Source organism: Python bivittatus, unplaced genomic scaffold (genome assembly GCF_059951505.1).
Source record: "Python bivittatus isolate LINGU-HERP-01145 unplaced genomic scaffold, Pbiv_v1 ctg000350_np1212, whole genome shotgun sequence".
NCBI classification, from domain to species: Eukaryota; Metazoa; Chordata; class Lepidosauria; order Squamata; family Pythonidae; genus Python; species Python bivittatus.
This window is the reverse complement of record NW_028277074.1, coordinates 28,145,868-28,163,626: the sequence shown is the minus strand read 5'-3', so window position 1 is coordinate 28,163,626 and position 17,759 is coordinate 28,145,868. Positions and strand designations below refer to the sequence as shown.

Below are 17,759 nucleotides of genomic sequence, written 5' to 3'. Positions count from 1 at the left end.
TCAAATGATAACTTAGCTACTGGCCTCAGATCACCTACAGTGCTTTTAGTCTACCCTGACATCAGCTGAGTCACCCAAAGCATTCTTGAAGAACTACAGCACCCTTCCCAAGAACTCCAACAGCAACTAACCCTTAATAACAATGCACCCTTGAGGCAACAACAGTACCACTCCAAGCCATGGTTTGAAAAGGACTGTGTTAATGCCAAAAAACTCCTGCTACCGCTTACCAATCTTATGTAGCCAATACTGAATCAAGAGTTGCACTAGACCTAGCAGAAGAGAAGCTATGAACAACTACTGTTATGCAAGAAAAGGAAAGCCATGAAAAACACTGGATGTGACTAATTCAGGCAGTCAAATCCAATGACTTAGCCTCATTCTGACATATCACATCAAGCTCCCAAAGCAATGGTCCATCGATTGTGGATTGTCACATCCCCCAGTGACCTGCGAGACATATTTTTGAGAACTCTATATGGATACCCCTACTGAAAGTGGATGCCCCAGATGAGCTATAGAAGACCTGCCAATTTAGACTCCAGTGACAGTGTCACAGATCAAGGATCTTGTTACTCAAATAAGATCAGGAAGGCCCCACTGACACCTATGGCTGAATTCTCAAGAACTGGGGGCTTGCAATCACTGTCCTTATATATTAAAAAAAAAAAAAATTGGGGGGAGGGGAAGGATGATTCTGCTAATTATAGACTGACTAGCCTCATCAACACAATCAGCAAGCTGTATGCAAGACATTTATAATGTAAATTCCAGGACTGGCTAAAACAAGAAAACATTCTTGTAAAGGACAAGGTTTTAGGGAAGGCTGAACCACCACTGATCAGTGCCTTGTACTCCAGCATCTGCCTCCCCCATGTCACACCTAACTGAACTTGAAGTGATTAAATACAGAAGGGCCTTTACTCTGGCACGATATCATGGTCAGCTGTCCTTGAAGGTCAATACAAGCGAGATTCCTTACTCAGAGAGACAATGTTCCTATGATTCTGGACACACAGAAACAATAGAGCATGTGCTTCTCTAGCGCCTGTACTACAGAGAAATTTGTACTAGTCTTATCTTACCATTACTACATAAATACTCAGGGTGCACAGAACATTTTTACAACTCCCTATTGCTTTCAGATACCAACCCTGTTGCCAGATTTGTGGCAGCAGCACTTAAAATTCATGAGAAGATGACTTATGGTCAGGGCTCAACTTTATAAACTACATCTAATGAGCACCTAATTTGCCATATTAGAGTGCTCTATAACTTGATAGAAATAGCTTCCACCATATCTATCAAGTTTGAAGAAGTTTGAGCTTTCTGTGTAGTATCTTAGCTGTTCCTAACACTGCACTCTTCTGGACAGAATGCTCTGATGTTCCTGGGATCTGTTGGAGCCACTCTCCCAGCTTAAGAGTCACAGCCCTGAGTGCTCCTACCAACACTGGGACCTCTTTGGCCTTTGCTTTCTACATCCTCTCTAGTTCCTCCTTCAGGCCCTGGTACTTCTCCAGCTTCTCATGCTCCTTCTTCCTGATGTTGCTGTCATTTGGCACTGCTACATCTATTATTACAACTGTCTTCTGGTCCTTGTCTACTAGAATTTATATATATACAGTATAATCCCTCATGCTTCTTTTCAATACTGTACCCCACCCCCTTACACTGATCTATGGCCATAATAAAGATTTTATTTGGTTGTTACATTAAAGTAAAGTTTAAGTAATGGCAACGGTTGTCACAATTGTGGCAAAGCCCATTCTTATGACTGAAATATATCTGAATGTCATGGAATGTGATCCTTAGTCTCCAAATATAGTGACACTGATCCTGCAAATCTGCAATTTAAAAACACTTAAATGTATGTAAGAATATGTAAATTTTTACAGCTTGTTTATCCTGAGATAACAAAAACTAGAACTATTCAAATAATATAAATTCATAATCAAATCAAATGAAAACTCAAAATAGAATATACCATACTATATATATAGTGGCATTCTGTATGATCTATTCATTAATTAGTTCATTCATTCAAAGAATGAATAGTTTATAGTGTCTCTCAACACTCACATCTACTGTATAAAATTCAAAATTCTTACCAGATTATTATCTAGATGTTGTATGGAGTTGTATGGAGATACAACTGATAAATAAGTTGTATGGAGATATAATTGATAAATATTGCTTCCACATGTAAAAATTAAAACAAGCTCTATATTAGTCATACAAAATAAATGCAGTTTTAAGGATTTGGAAATACTGCCCTTAAGGCTGCAGGGGAACAATATAGAGCTACTGTCATTTTTTTTTTTTTAAAACTGCCTGCTCCTGGTGAACCAGCCAATGTTGGTTTATTATACAATAATAAACATGTTAAATGAAAATAATTAATCAATTAAAACATCATAAAACAATAAATAAAACCTATGAAGGAAGCATAAAATCTGAATCAGCCATCAGACAATAATATAGAGTGCAAAATTAGAAGAGAATGCTTGTTTACTTAAGTAGGTCCTTAGATTTCTTGCAGTCAGCAAATGAGCATGATCGTACACTTCGGGGTAGGGAATTCACAGAGTTGGTACTACCACTGAAAAATCCCTGATCCTAGATGAATGTAGCCATGCCTTCTTCTAGGGACCAATCCTAAAAGCCCCATAGAAAATTAACACAATGTCCTTTCTGACATAATAGACCAGATATCCCTAAAGACAAATAACAAATGTATATGTTTAAACAAATAGGATGAATTTGATTCACAATGCAATGGCAAGCCAAATAACACTGGACAGAAGCCAACCACTTTCTGAACCACATAAGGCATATAACAATAATCTATTCAGAAGGTAACCAGCACATGGATCATGGAAACCAGACCAGCCTTATCCAGGAAAACATAAAAATGGTAAACCATGCCCTGCTGCAATAAGGCACCCCTCTCACCTAAGCACTCCAATCAAAAGTATGTTAACGTGATTAGTATAGCTACTCAATATTAAAATGCCAAAATCCAAGAGACCAAGCTTATATTATTAAAGTAAATTAAAAAGCTGGACAATCTCTGTGTTTGTTGAAAATCTAGACATATCTAACAAGTCTACATGTATTTCTTAATGAAATGATTAAAACTTAGCAAAATCAATGGCATGTACCTAAAGATAGGTATATGAATTATGGTAATCTAAACTATTTCAGCTTGCTTAGGAAATATCCATGTTCATCAAGGTCAATACAAGCTTTGTTACAAGCTAAAAGAGGATGGTTTGTTTTAAACAACTATCTACATGGTTTAAGTCTTGCATAAAATCAAGAACCTCCTATCACATCTGGAACATCTAGTTGCAAATTAATTGAACAGATGCAGAGCTATGGGTGCTGGAGATTCAGACCACGGAACTTCCTACATCTGTCCTGGCAAGCTTTACATTTCTCTCAGCAAATATAAAACAAATGGCCAGGGAAGGAAATGCTTCTAAATTTCTGAGATAATTGCTGGGAACAGACAAAAAGCAAATAATTACCCCATTAATGTGCTTGATTTGTCTAATTACCACACAATTATCACAATATGCAAAATAGACTGTACATCAGTCGCAGATTGCATGTACATTCTGTTTTGTGCTTTCTACAGAAGAAAGGTAGTTCATTATTACATAAATGAAAGTGTGTGTATGGGAAGCATTGTGCCTGTTCTTGTATCTAGTGAGTGTTGAGCCTCAGGGTACATTTTAAAATGAAAAAAAAAAAATGCATGGAATGAATGTACTTACATACTTACACCAAAATTCAAAATGCCAAACAAACCCACATAGTCTTGGTTGATTTCACTGATTTGATGAACTGGGATATAAGTTCATATATGTGTACATGCACTCTATGCATGTTTTTTCTGTCTTCTTGATGTTGACCTTAATACACATTTAGAAATGCAAAGACCTTACACTGTCATTGCTTACTGTGTTGAGCTTGTATCATTGTACATTCGGAGCACACTCTTATATATTTCTATTATTGACTTTTCAGGTGTATTTAAATGCTGATTTGTGTATTTAAAAGCAAAAAGAATGTATTGGAGGAAAGCTGCTGTTGTACTGTTAATGCTATTCATGTAAGAATTGCAGTCCTTTTTTCAACACTCCTACAAACAAAAAAGACATATAAATCCAGCAAATAGCAATATATCCAATTACTTGTTTTCTAGCCTAGTGCCTTTCAAACAGGAGGTGCAAAACAAACAAAAGAAAACCAAAAGTCTGTAAGCTGTTACTGAAACCTTATACTAATTGCTAGGCATCACCTAACCTATTGGAAGATTAAACAAGAGGATGAGTTTAAATGAGTTTAAATAAAGGGATAAACATAGGAAGGAATATAAGAAAATGGTGAATAACAAAATGTACTTGTGGGAAGGGGACGGGGCATTTTCATAACTGATAGCAGTAACATTACATGTTAATCCAGTTTTCCACAATTCCCTCCTATTTCTGCAATGTCCTCTTTGCCTTTATGCACTTTTTGTCCCACCAACTTCTTGGGGGAAAGAAGAATTTGATGTAGAACATCTTTTGGACTCTTGACATAGGAATGTCAGACTGGAATATCTGATTTATTGAAAGGGTGACCCAGATACTGACCATTCTTGGAAAGTGACAGATAAGGTTCATGTAAGATACATCCATGTGTAATATTCTCACCAGCCCAAGCTGCCTGGCTAGCTATGCCAAGAGGTTTTTTGAACCCTCCAGCAGTTTCACCTCTGAGGAACAGGAGACTTCTTTGAGAAAGGCAATTAAAAAGAGAGACAGAGAGAGGGACTGTTCCACCCAAACATGAAAGGCAGAGGTTTCTGGGAGTTCCTGATGATGAAAAAGAAAACAGTGGAATTACCTTCTTCCTGATGTCCTGAGTTTGGATAAGGAAGGGTCAGAGTGGCCTGAGAAGAGGGGAGATCTTGACAGCTCCACTTGAAAAGAAAATGAAGATGGAAGAAGAGGCACAAGAAAGGAGGAGAAGACAGCAGAAGAGATGGTACAATGGCTGAAGCTGGTGAGGCAGATCTAGTGGCTCCTAGGCTACAGAGGACCATTTGGTAAATCTATCTCAAACCCCATAGGCTATAAAGTAACTTGATAAGCATATGTTAATTCAGAAGGCCAACAGAAAGAAGCCTAGATTTTAAACCCTAGAGAAAATAATTTAATTATGGCTGCATGGGAAAGTTATTTATTTATTAACTTATTTTAAAAATGTGTACCTTTCAAAATCATTTTTCCCCTTTTTCATGAATTACATAATGTAAACCTTTTTTTTTTTTTTAATCTGTTCATTTGTGTCTGATTCTTGGAGACTGCCTGGACAATTCCCTGCAGTTTTCTTGGCAAGGTTTTTCAGTAGTGGTTTGCTATTGCCTCCTTCCTAGGGGCTGAAAGAAAGTGACTGGCCCAAGGTTACCCAGCTGGCTTTGTGCCTAAGGCAGGACTAGAACTCACAGTATCCTGGTTTCTAGCCTGATACCTTAACCACGACACCAAACCGGATATCAAGCTTAATGTATATAATTAAATATTACATTATTTTACATTTTACATTTAATTACATTAAAATATACAGCTTGATAAATTTCCTACACCTTAATGCTAGCTTGTTTTATTGCATATGTTCAAATTCAACCACTTATGAATACGAGGAGCATCTTCTCTCTCCTCTGCACATCCTATTCTGTTAGAGTATAATAAATAAAAAAGTCCAAGGCAAATCTACTTAGTATATTCTGCATAGAATTGAGCATAAACTTGCCTTTGTGGGTCAATGAACATTGACTTAGATGCAGCCCAGATGCAAATCACTGCAGAAATGAAAGTGGAAGATGCATAAGGGTAGATTATGACAAAAATATCCAGGATAGCACAACTGTTAGCTCTACAAAGAATCAAATCATTTTTATTACAGTAAATGCCTGGAAGACCAGTCAATTGCAAGAATGGGAATTAATGGGAATTTAAGAATAGGTCTTTACTTCAGATTCAAGGCCAAAAAAAAAAAAAGTTTCAGAGCACATGGGTGCATTCATAAAGCAGCTGCATGCAATTCTCTAAATAAGCAGTGTCTTTTCCTGGGATTACACAACTGCACCCTGCATAATCTGGGAAAAGATGTATTTGGTTTAAAGAGTTGTGTTCTCCCAATCACCTTTGGTTTTTTAATCCAAAGCATGTTCAACCCTAATTAAGAGTGATATACAACTAAAACAAAACTCCTCTTATAAAAAAGGGGAAATAATTTACACATTGTTGTAAATGAAAAGAATCTAAAACAAAAATTAAAGTTTCTTGTGATAGACTGTTAGACATCAAAGAAGATGTCTTCAGGTACAGTGATGAAAACAGGTGCTATACACTGATGATCTGGCAGGCATGAAGTTGAGCTGTCCGTGGGTGACTCATATCAATGCTGCTCAAAGGCAACCTCCGTATACTTGAACTTTTGTACTGCAGGATCACAGGATAGCCACACAAAATGGAACAGCCACTGCATGCATCATTACTTGCTACAGACATAGGTAATAATTAATTCAGTAGCTTAATTTTTGTTCTCAAAGATGGGGAAAGAGGGAAGTTAAGGTAAGGTACAGGAAGAACATCACAGTGGAAGCACCCTCTCTCTTCTTTTCAATCCCTAAATCAAGGATGTCGTGAGTATCAAAGTTTATAGGCAGCTGCTGTTCATACTGTTCTCTCTCTGTGCAGGTGAGGAAAGGATATTCTTCATTCCAGTCATATCAAATCTGTAAGAAGCCTAGAAACAGTGGCCATATCACTGTTAGCTGTTTCCTTGGAAGAGTGCTAGTCTTTTTGTGCCTTCAGAAGTTGCTAGACAATCAATACAGTTATAAGCAGCATGAGGATGGACAGCAGAGAAAAATATGTTGCAGACACAGGAGCCCAGTTGGAATAGCACCATTAATCTGGCGTGCTCTGGTTGCTTTCAGAACTCAGTCTAGTTCTTGTGAAAAATTTGCACTGTAGGGTATATATACAGTAGCTCTGATCTTGTGTCACTCATCACCTATAGGAGTTGACTGCTGTAAGGGACATTCTCCCCTACCTAAAAACTTGCTATGCAATTTTGGGACCATGAAAAATCAAGCATTTCAAGTAATGTGGGCAGTCTTTATAGATAGATATTATTGACTCCAGGCATCATTCTTTATATGAAGATGGTGATAGGGAAGAAAGGTGGTCATTTCTTCTCTTCCCCTTGGGTATACAGTATAACTTGCCCATTTGAACTGTGCCTGAAGAGGCATTCTGCATTCTATTCAATAAAAGTGTTTACTTTAGAAAATAACGTTAATACCAGACTGTGGGCTAAAGTCTGAGACAGGAAGGAGTTCAGAATATGCAAACCTAGCATAATAACAAAATATTAAGTTATTCAAACAATGAAGCAAGGCAGATTGCTTCCATTAACTTAATTTTTAACCTGCCTTATACATTATATATGGTATTCATCATACTGGCAAATGTTCAAGCAGACTTGTGTCCTATCTGCCCTGTGTTCTTTGCTACAGAAAGAAAGATCATATGACAAAAATACAATCAGTTCATGAGACAGATTTGGTAAAATCAATGATCTATAGCCTCTGAGCCATATGGAATGCCACTGCTGCCAAGAATGAACTATAGGAAAGTGCCAGACTATAGGGTTGCTTTCCGTGGGTATGAGCACTTCCTTGGGCATTAGAAACATGACCACCAGCTTAGACGAAGAAGAGACAGTTTCTGGCAGCTTTATTGTAAGAAATAACTTGGGAGTTATAGTTGACTGGGGCAAGAATTTGGAGAAAGTTAAGAAACAACTGGCTCTTATCACAGACCGAGAAAAGCATAAAACAGGGCTTCTGTTAAGCCATGAAGAAGGTGGGAGGAAAAAGCACTAAAATTATACCCAAGACTATACAAGTTGGAATAACTGACATGATAGTGAGAAGCATTCACTGTTAGAAATGTTATATTGAATTTTGGGGAAACTTTAGCCAAGTTAGAGCCTGCCAAGGAGAGCTTGACAATTATAAGGCAATGACAGAGGTAGAGACAATTGCTGGAAATAAGACCTTCTCATGCAGGTGTCTGGTACCTGAATATTAACCATTGCCTGAGACAACCATTCTTCTTTCCTGACTCTTTTGTACTGGCCTTAAACTTGTGAAGCATATTAAATAGCTGTAGCGTCTCAGTAGGCTAGATATTTGGTTCTTGTCTAGCTGACACTTCTCTCCCTCTCACTTCCAGAAGCTCTGCTGGGTGGAACAATCTCAAGGAGAATTTCTCTTTACTCTGCTTTAGCTTACTTGCCTGTTTATTTATTTATTTTACAAATATAGATGCTGCTTACTCCAAATGGTTCTATTAATGAATAACTTGGTCAGGTATTGCTCAATGCTTTATGATGAAGGACCATTACCTAAAATTGCTGTTTCTTGCAGTGCTGTGGGTTTGTGACCATTGCCATGGGAAAATGAATGTATGTTCTTTCCATGGCCAAGAGGAGTTCTGTATGCTAATCAAGTCTGAAGCCTTCAGCCACTCCTTGGTTCATGGTCATGGCATGAAGAAGGACATAAACTGAGGGTTGTTTTAAGAGAGTTTCATGGCATTTTCTCAGCAAATAAATTGGAGGTTCTAACTTCAGCAGCAGACTGTCAAGTTCCCTGCCCCTCGTTTAAAGGCTACTGTCAGTAAGCCTGTCTTATTTAACCTATCAGTTGTTATTTTTTCTTTTTTCATCTTTAACTTGATCCCTGATGAGGATGCAATGCATTTGTGAAAATACATGCCACAGATGATGTTGCTTCCTACCTCCTTCTGCCTCTTTCTGAGAAAGATATCATAAGTAAATTAGCTGCCAGACTGAATGAGCAGTCAAATATGACTTGGGATTCATTACAAATGGAAATATTTGTGATGCACATAATATCCACCTAAAATTACATAGTGGTAGACTGTTGGCTTGTTTTCTGTGAGATTCACAGAGTCTCCACAAGGTGACTGAATTCACATTCAGTCACCTTAAATGTGGTTCTAAGAAACATTTGTAGTAAATATCAACATAAGAGTCATTTATTTAAAAAAAACCCTGACATTTAATAGTTTATCTTCAGAAAAATATTAAATGGGGAAGTATGTTCAGGCTGAGTTAACTTTATTAATGATATTTTAAACATACAATGATTGCCAGGGCTTACTAGATTTTAGTAAAGTTACAGTTCTAGCAGGCATACAGATGCAAATTCTTGTACATTTCAACTGATTTTAAAAAACCAGTACTTGGATTATTTCTGCCATTTTTTATCTCTGAAATTTCAATCATCATAATGTTTACCATGAATATATATATATCACAGATTCAAAACAACTTGGCTATTTTGTCTTCAACAGATTTAAGATATAGAAATTAAAGATGCACACACACATGCTTTTATGTTTTCAGAAATATGGAAAATAGCTGGTATTTATATTTTTTTTCTCAAGCATTTTTAATGCATACTGGCACATCCACAAGAGTAGGCTGTCATGTGTAAATGCTATAACCTACTTAACTGTTCGGAAACTTCTAAATTGGTGAGGAAATTAAAAAGGGAAAATTATTAAGCTTTTGCAAATTGACTTTCATGCTTATTTTTCAAGTTGTGTTCAAAGTGTTTAATATATGTGAGGAACCAGTCCTTGAATTTACGATTTCAATCACAATTTGACTCTATTTTACACCAATATGATTTGTTATGCTTCTTTATTATTGATTCACCACATCCATATACTGATTCATATATTGCCCTTTGTTCTTTAAACTTATTTTTTGTCAGTCTTTTCCTTCTGCTCTACCTATTTATCTCTCTCTATGACCAAACCACCTCAATGTATTTTTTGGTAGGTCACTCACTTATGTATTCAGCCCACATTTATTCATCAGCCATTAATCCTTGAGCCTATCTCTTCTTGTTTCACAAGGAACAAAAGCAGTAGAAAAGGAGTCAAACTGTATGTTGAAATTCCAAACAATTTTGATTATTTAACAAAATGGACCAGAAGTTACAGAATAAAAATTAGCAGCACCAGACACAAAGTTTTTCACTTAGCAAACAGAAATCAAATGCACAACTTTAAATAGGAAGTACGTGGTTTGGTAATAGTACTTGTAACAAAGATCTTGTATAGCAGTTTTGAGACAGTAGTGGACTGAAATCTCGAAATGAATTTGAAGAGTCAGGTGGCTGCAAAAACTGCTCTATATTTACAAAAGTATAGTTTTTTAATCATAGGTAGTAACAGTTCCATGTTATTCTGCATTGGTTATTGATTGATTGATTGATCATATTTATATAGCTGCCCATCTCACAAAAAAGTGACTCTGGGCAGTGTATAACACTCAATTAAAAAACCCTATAAAACAATCATTAAAACTATAAGTGACTCTGGGTGGCATATAACACTCAATTAAAAATACCTATAAAACTCATTAAAACTATAAAAACTATAAAAATGCACACAACTCTAGAGGATGATGTTAACTTTTGTGAAGGGAGCCATCACAAAATCTCTGCAGTCCCCTGGGACTCCTAGGCCTGATCACACAGTCAGGTCTTGAGGGACTTGCAGAATGTTAAGAGGGATGGGGCTAATCACACTTCCGGGGTGGGAGAGCTCCACAAGGCAGGGGCCATGGCAGAGAAGGCCCACCTCCTGGGACCTGCCACATGGAATTCCCTGGTACACGGGACCTGCAGCATGCCCTCTCTGTCAGACTTGATGGGACAGGCAGATGTAATCGGGGAGAGGTGGTACCTCAAATAACCTGGACCCATGACATGAAGGACTTTAAAGGTCAAAACCAGCACCTTGAATTGTACCCAGAAGCAAACTGGCAACCAATACAGCTCACAGAACAGAGGTGTAATGTGTACCCTTCTAGGGGCACACCTAACTCCCCGCACCACTGCATTTGCACCAGCTAAAGCTTCCAGATACTCTTCAAGGGCAGTGCCATGTAGAACACATTACAGAAATCCAAATGGGAGGTAACTAGGGCATGAGTGACAGTGAGCAGAGCCCCTCAATCCAGGAATGGGTGCAATTGGCACATAACCAAAAGCTGTGCAAAAGCTCTCCGAGTCACAACTGCCACCTGCTCTTTGACCAGAAGTTGTGAGTCCAGGATGTCCTCCAGACTGTGCGCTGAGTCTGTATGGGCCAGTGCCACCCTATCCAGCACCAAAAATGGCATAACCCTAGAACTAGAAGGCCCCCAAAACCACAACCACCCAGTCTTGCCAGGGTTCAGCTGAAGCCTGTTGTTCCCCATCCAGACCCTCACAGCCTCAAGAGAACGCTTCCAGGGAGGCTAGCGAAGTGATGCCCCATGCTTTGTGGGAGACAGTGCGGCTGAAAGCAGCTGGATGTTCATCCAAACTGCTGATAATTCTTTCTGGATCAAAGAGAGATCCTGAGATTATCCTCATGCATTCTGGATAGCTGTTTTTTTTTGGGGGGGGGAAGTTGGTTGGCAGCAGAAACGGATGTTTTTGCAGCCACTTGCAATCAGCTGGGAGTTGTGGGTTTCACCATGCTCTGAGCCATTAATGTAGCCTTTCAATTCAATGTTTGTCTAAACCTCATCTTTTTAATCACCTTTAATCTATTTTTTTTCTTACTGCTTAAGATTGAAAAACCTTCAGAACAGCATGTTGGGCATTGGCTGGGTAAATTCCTCTTCAATCCATTTAAAAAGAAAGAAAATTATGTGTTTCCAGCTTTGTAAGATCTTTATTTTTTGCAATATATAACAAAAGGAGAACTATAGTGTTGTTTTTGGAAAGTTTTTGAATGTTAAGGATTTGGATGAAATTGATTTAAAGTAAGACTTTGGAAGTTAATTAAAAGAAGCCTCTTGTGTGGGAAAAAAATTCATATTTGTATTTTGCCCTGATAACAAAGCTTGGAAGGTTAATCACCAGAAAGCACCAGATGGCTATTTTAAGGAAACATTCTACAGGTATAAACTGGCTCAAGAAATGGTTGGACTATTTAAACCTATATTGGAACCAAAAGTTGGTATTGAAGAGAACCAAGCTCCTTGGAACATAACTGAAATGGATTTTAAGGTGGACTTAAAAATTATAATCTATAAAAAAGAGATGGAGATATTGGATTTACAAATGGAACTGGATGATCATTTGAAAATTAAAAAAGGTATACAAATAATGTATCAAAAGAGGGATGTGGATTACCCGTTTAAACTGGTATATAAGAAACTTACAGGAGTGGCTACATTCAAATTAGATATGGACAAAGATGATAAGAATCTCAAGAGAAGAGACAAGAAAATAGAAGAAACCAAATGATGGAATTTTATCTATGGGATTTAAGAATTGATGGGAGGCAGAAGAAAAAATACAAAAATAGTTTGATTATGGTTAAGTAATGGGTTGTTATTTTTGGTGATGCTTAATGGTTATTTTGACTGGATAATTCTTTTTTGGAAATGTCTAATTGGGTGTAATGGATTAATTTGTAATATCTACATTACTGTTTTTGATATACAAATAAGGGATTATTTTTTCTGTTTAATAGTTTTCATTTTTCTGTAATGTTTAATTGTTAATTGTGATTAATGATGGGTTGCTATCTCTGGTGATGATTAATGGTTATTTTTTATCTTTTTATAATGTTTAATTGTTAATTGGGATTAGATTTTGATTATTAAGAAAGGAACTAGGGGTTATATTTAAATGGAAAGGGGGACTAAATGTTTAAGCTGTTAATTATGTTTGTTAACCTTTACACCTTTTTTTGATTAATAAAAGGCATGTGCCGCCTTTCCTGAACCCCCCTCAGAGCTGAGGATTTAGAGTATGGAATGAAGATGTATTTGGTAGTAATTTAAGAGACAGTGATGAGTGTTAAAGTTGTATATACTTGGGGGAAGTTTCTTCTGGGGGGGATTTTTTTTTTCTTTTTCTCTCCACTTTTTTTTTTTAATTGTAATTTTGTATTAGGTTTTTGTATTCATTTTATCTGTTCTATATAATCTTTAATAAAATTATTGAGGAAGGAAAAAAAAAAAAAGAACAGACCTCATAGCCTTCAGGCACCAGGATAAGACATTCACAGCATTGCTTAATTTGCCAGGGGCAGAGATGTATAACTGGGTATCATCAGCCTACTGATGATACCTCACCTCATGGCAACAGATGAGCTCACCCAGTGGCCTCATGTAGATGTTAAATAGGAGAGGGGCGAGTACCAAACCCTGCAGGACCCCATGGAGTAGGAGCTGAGGGCAGGATCTCTCCTCCCCAACGTCCACCTCGAGTGCCCATTCTAGGCATCACAGTTTTAAGAAGAATTCAGAGCCTTAGAAATGGACAACAAATATGATCTGGGGATTAGAAATAAAACTCTATGATTCGTGAACTGAGAATATTTAGATTAGAAAAGAGCAGCCTGAGGGAGAATATGATAGCATTTTTCAAATTCATTAAAAAATGATAAGGACCATTCTCTATTGTTCCACAGTGCAAAACATGGAACAATGGATTTAAGTGACAGGAAGGCAGATTGCACCTGAGGACTTATCCTCATGTCCTACTAAATATGGCAGCAGATGTCTCACTAACCATCCTTGTTTCATTCCCAGCCTACTATGGAGACAGTCTATGTTGTCTTTAGTTGTTCCAGTTTTAAAGCTGTGTTTTCCCAGCACAAATCTAGTCATATTGTATGAACAATCTACAATGCCTTATTAATGATTTGTAATAATGTGGTCAGGGACTGGGAACTGCCCAGTTCCCATTGGCCACTTGAAACTATGGCAGATATGCAGTTTCCCTGTGATTGCTTGGATCCTGTGCCAGTTTTGGCTTGGACTGTAGAAGAGATTGGACACTTGGTTTCCACAGATGCATACACCTCAAAAATTTCTGACTCATCTTTTATAAAGTGCCATTCAGGCTTTACATAGGCTTTTTATGTACATAGGTAGCACTTTTACTCCAATGCCATTCTGCATATTCCTCTGACTACTTTAGAGAACTACTCTCTGCAGCCATTTCCTGACAGTGATTATCAATTGCTTCCTTGAACCTTACTCACAGGTTGTACATATAGGAGGAAGGTGCTGGGTAACAGGAAACAGAGTTCTACTGGTGTGTTGGATGAACTTGCTCCTACTTCAGCCCATTTTTCTTCAGCCATACATGATATTTTCAGTTACTTTTAGTTGTGGGAATAGAGCTTTTCTAGAAGAGCACTAGACACACATGTTTAAACAAACAACTGGATTTTTTTTCAGAACACCTCTAGAGATGTGTTCAGAAATAGACTAAGTGAAATGTAACTAGTGACTCTTATTTGGGAATGTGACTAAACCCTCTGACCCAGGTACCCATTTACATTTGCTCCCCACCATCCCATCACACATTAATGAGTGCAACTTGGCATTGCTCTTCCTGATAGCATATGACTACTTGATGGAAGGGAAACAAAGCCAGACAATCTATCAATCACTTTCCTTTAATTGGATCAGCATTCTTACTCAGACAAATTAAAGCTTAGCTGTTGGGTCAGCACAATTTATATCAGTAAATCAAATCATATAGACTTCCCTGTTGACTCAGAGCTGTAAAAATACATGCTGATAAGGCCATGAGGAAGGACCACAAATGTTAAATAAAAAATAATAAAAGCTTCCTAACAATAACAGCAATTCACCAGTGAAATAAATAATCCAGAGAAGTAGTAGGCTGTATTTGTATGTTCAAGCAGAAGGTAGACTGTCATATGTCAGGGAAACTTTGGATTCATGCATTCAACAGGGGGGTTGGCCTCAGTGGCATAAATGGTATATTCCATCTTTTAGATCTTATGATTCTATTCACCTTGCTGATGCATTAAGATATTCTACCATCAGATAGGATACCAAAAACCTATTAACCATGGAAAATTTCATCAATGAACTAATTTATTAAGCTATTATTCACCACTCTTAAAGCATAATGTCAGTTTTTAGCCAGGTTCTTTTAATTATTTTTCTCTGTTGGTGTACATACTCTGGATGAAGGTGAAGAAGTAAGTAGTGAGTAAACTAACTCTGGAGCTTTATTATGCGGATTCCTAAAGAGTAGCTATATTAATCTGAATTATTTTTCTTTTTATTGGATGAGTGATTGGATTGAAAATATTTCCTGCAGCTGGGTTTTGACTTTCAAAATTCAAATTAAAAAACTAAATTGATTATGTTCTACAATAATATTTATTGAACAGGTTTCATTAGACAAGAAACCTGTCTTTCAATGTAATAACCTAGGAAATCTTTCTCCTAGTATTTTTATTTATTCAGATGGGGTCAGACTAAACCATTGTCAGGACTATTAAATATAGAATAAACTTTCTATCACTAGTGTCATTAGGAAACACTACTAACATTACCTGAAATTTGATTTGAGTTCAGATGTAGAGTGGATTATACAGTATATATGAATGCTAGATCTATATTTAAACATTGCTAAAATTGGATAATTCTAGTAGCATTGCTGTTTTATACAGATTTCTCAATTGTCTTACAATATACATGTGCATATACATTCCATAAACAGTATTTTACAAGTGCCTAATTGCTGGCATTTTCCTATATTAACTATCCCCGAAACACTAAATAAACATGAGGTAATTTGTTCACTGTTGCAAGATTTAAAGACTTTTGAAAGGAGGGTTGCCATAAATCCTTACTGTAGGACTCTGACAAATGAATAATTGATGACAACAAATTGATGACAACAAATGGTCACACAGAACTTTGTGGAATCCCTGGAGATATTGGAGACTATTCAGAGAGCTTTCTGATATTCATGAGGGGAAAAAAAAAAAAAGGCTCAGGTGAACATAAACTATCAAGTATTTTTCCTAAGCCTGATTCTGTTATCAGAAATTGCTTTCAATAAACTGTTTAAGAGGATAATATGTATTATGAGTAGATACACGGTGCTCTGCTACACATTTACCATTTGCATATTCATTTTTCTGCTCTGAATAAAATTAACTCAGAAATATAACTAAGCCCTGACCATCATGGATTTTGAAAATTTGCATATGGTTGCGGTAGCAAGGAAATTGTATGTGACCAAAGCAAATATAAGCAAATACTATATAAAATTTATTCCTATCCTCGCTCCGAAACCTTTCTCACTTGATTCATTTTCAGCCCATCATTTTAATTTACCAAAAACTGACAGCAATTAAAGAGTAGACTTGCATACAAAGCCTTTGTGATTAGTGCAAGACATGTACTTTGATTTTTGAGATAACAACTGGTCGTCTAAATCAGAAAAAAAAAGTTGAAAATTTACGCCACATAAGGGAATATCAGTGCTATGAGGTTTAGAAAAGCTGGCAGTGGTCTGTCTGTGTTCAAGAAATCAGTAACCAAATATATACATTCTTAGATTTTTAAGTTCAAATCCTTCAATAGTGTTCCCAAATATGCAATTTAACTTGGCCAACTCCTACCAAAGTGAAGGTGCCTATTTATAAATAAAGATTAGACTGCAAAAATAATATCTTAAAGAACTTGCCAAATATTTTAGTATATGAGGATGTAATACTTAAGATACTTAAACCCATTGGGGGAGATGGGCGGCATACAAATTTAATCATAAATAAATAAATAAATAAATAAATTTTTAACGGTAGAAAAAAATGCCAAACCATTACTGTAGCTTATATAAATTATAAACTGGAACTAAATATAGTTAAATTGTTATTGTGTCATAGAACCATATTGAATTATATATAATTTCCAGATAATGTTCTAGTTTAAGTTGTCTACATTTAACATGAAATCTTATTTTTTAATTAATATTCAATTAAATCTACCCTTAAACTAAATTGGTACCAGTGGTACAGATGTATTAGTATTTATTATTTTTTCTTAAGGTATATCAGTATAGCAGAATAACTAAAAGTAGTTTATTATTCATTTTTTCATTGTTGTTGTTGTTCCAACTAACAGGTAAGATATCTAATATCTAACCAATACTTTTCAGTGCTACAGTATTGTAATGTAACCATTGTAATGGAATTACAGTTCTGTAATATTATATTAGGGAAGCTATTCAAGTACAATTAATTTAATTTCAATTGTTTTAATCAAAATATACTTGTAATGTTAATATTATAAAGCAGATCAGCATGTTACATATCTTATAATAATGAACATATTATAGTTACAACAGCAGCATTAACTATAATACTTTAACATTTATCTGTGCACTTTTCAAAATATTAGGTACTTACCAACCCCAGAAGGTACAACTGGAAGTGCAGACCCTGGCTTTTCCTTTAGTGCTTGGATTAAACAGTTTACTATTTTCCAGTCAGTGTTTAAATCCTCCAATTTTTTCTAAAAGGAAAATATTTTAAGCATATTAAGTATATTAAAAGTTCCATAAAGATGTAGTATTTTAAAATAAATGTTTCACCTATGTAATTATTGCTTTTAATTTCTATTCTATTAAGGTAGCATTTAAATCCACTTGGTAATTAATAGTTCATTTCTCAGAAAGAATTATGGAGTTATAATAGTTGATAATCTAATCTAATCTAATCTAATCTAATCTAATCTAATCTAATCTAATCTCATGCTGAGATAAAGCTTCAATATTATAGTATCTTCAATATTATTGGATCATTAGAAGG

The 17,759-nt window shown here is 36.1% G+C and overlaps 1 protein-coding gene across 18 annotated transcripts in view; it reads right to left on the bottom strand.

Moving 5' to 3' along the window:
- DMD (dystrophin) overlaps positions 1 to 17,759 on the bottom strand; it is an 886,326-nt gene that overhangs the window by 242,156 nt on the left and 626,411 nt on the right. For all 18 annotated transcript variants that reach the window (XM_088144802.1, XM_088144803.1, XM_088144790.1 and 15 more), the window contains one exon: positions 17,358 to 17,463. In XM_088144802.1, coding sequence (XP_088000928.1) covers positions 17,358 to 17,463 — 106 coding nt within the window. The remainder of the gene's footprint in view (positions 1 to 17,357; positions 17,464 to 17,759) is intronic.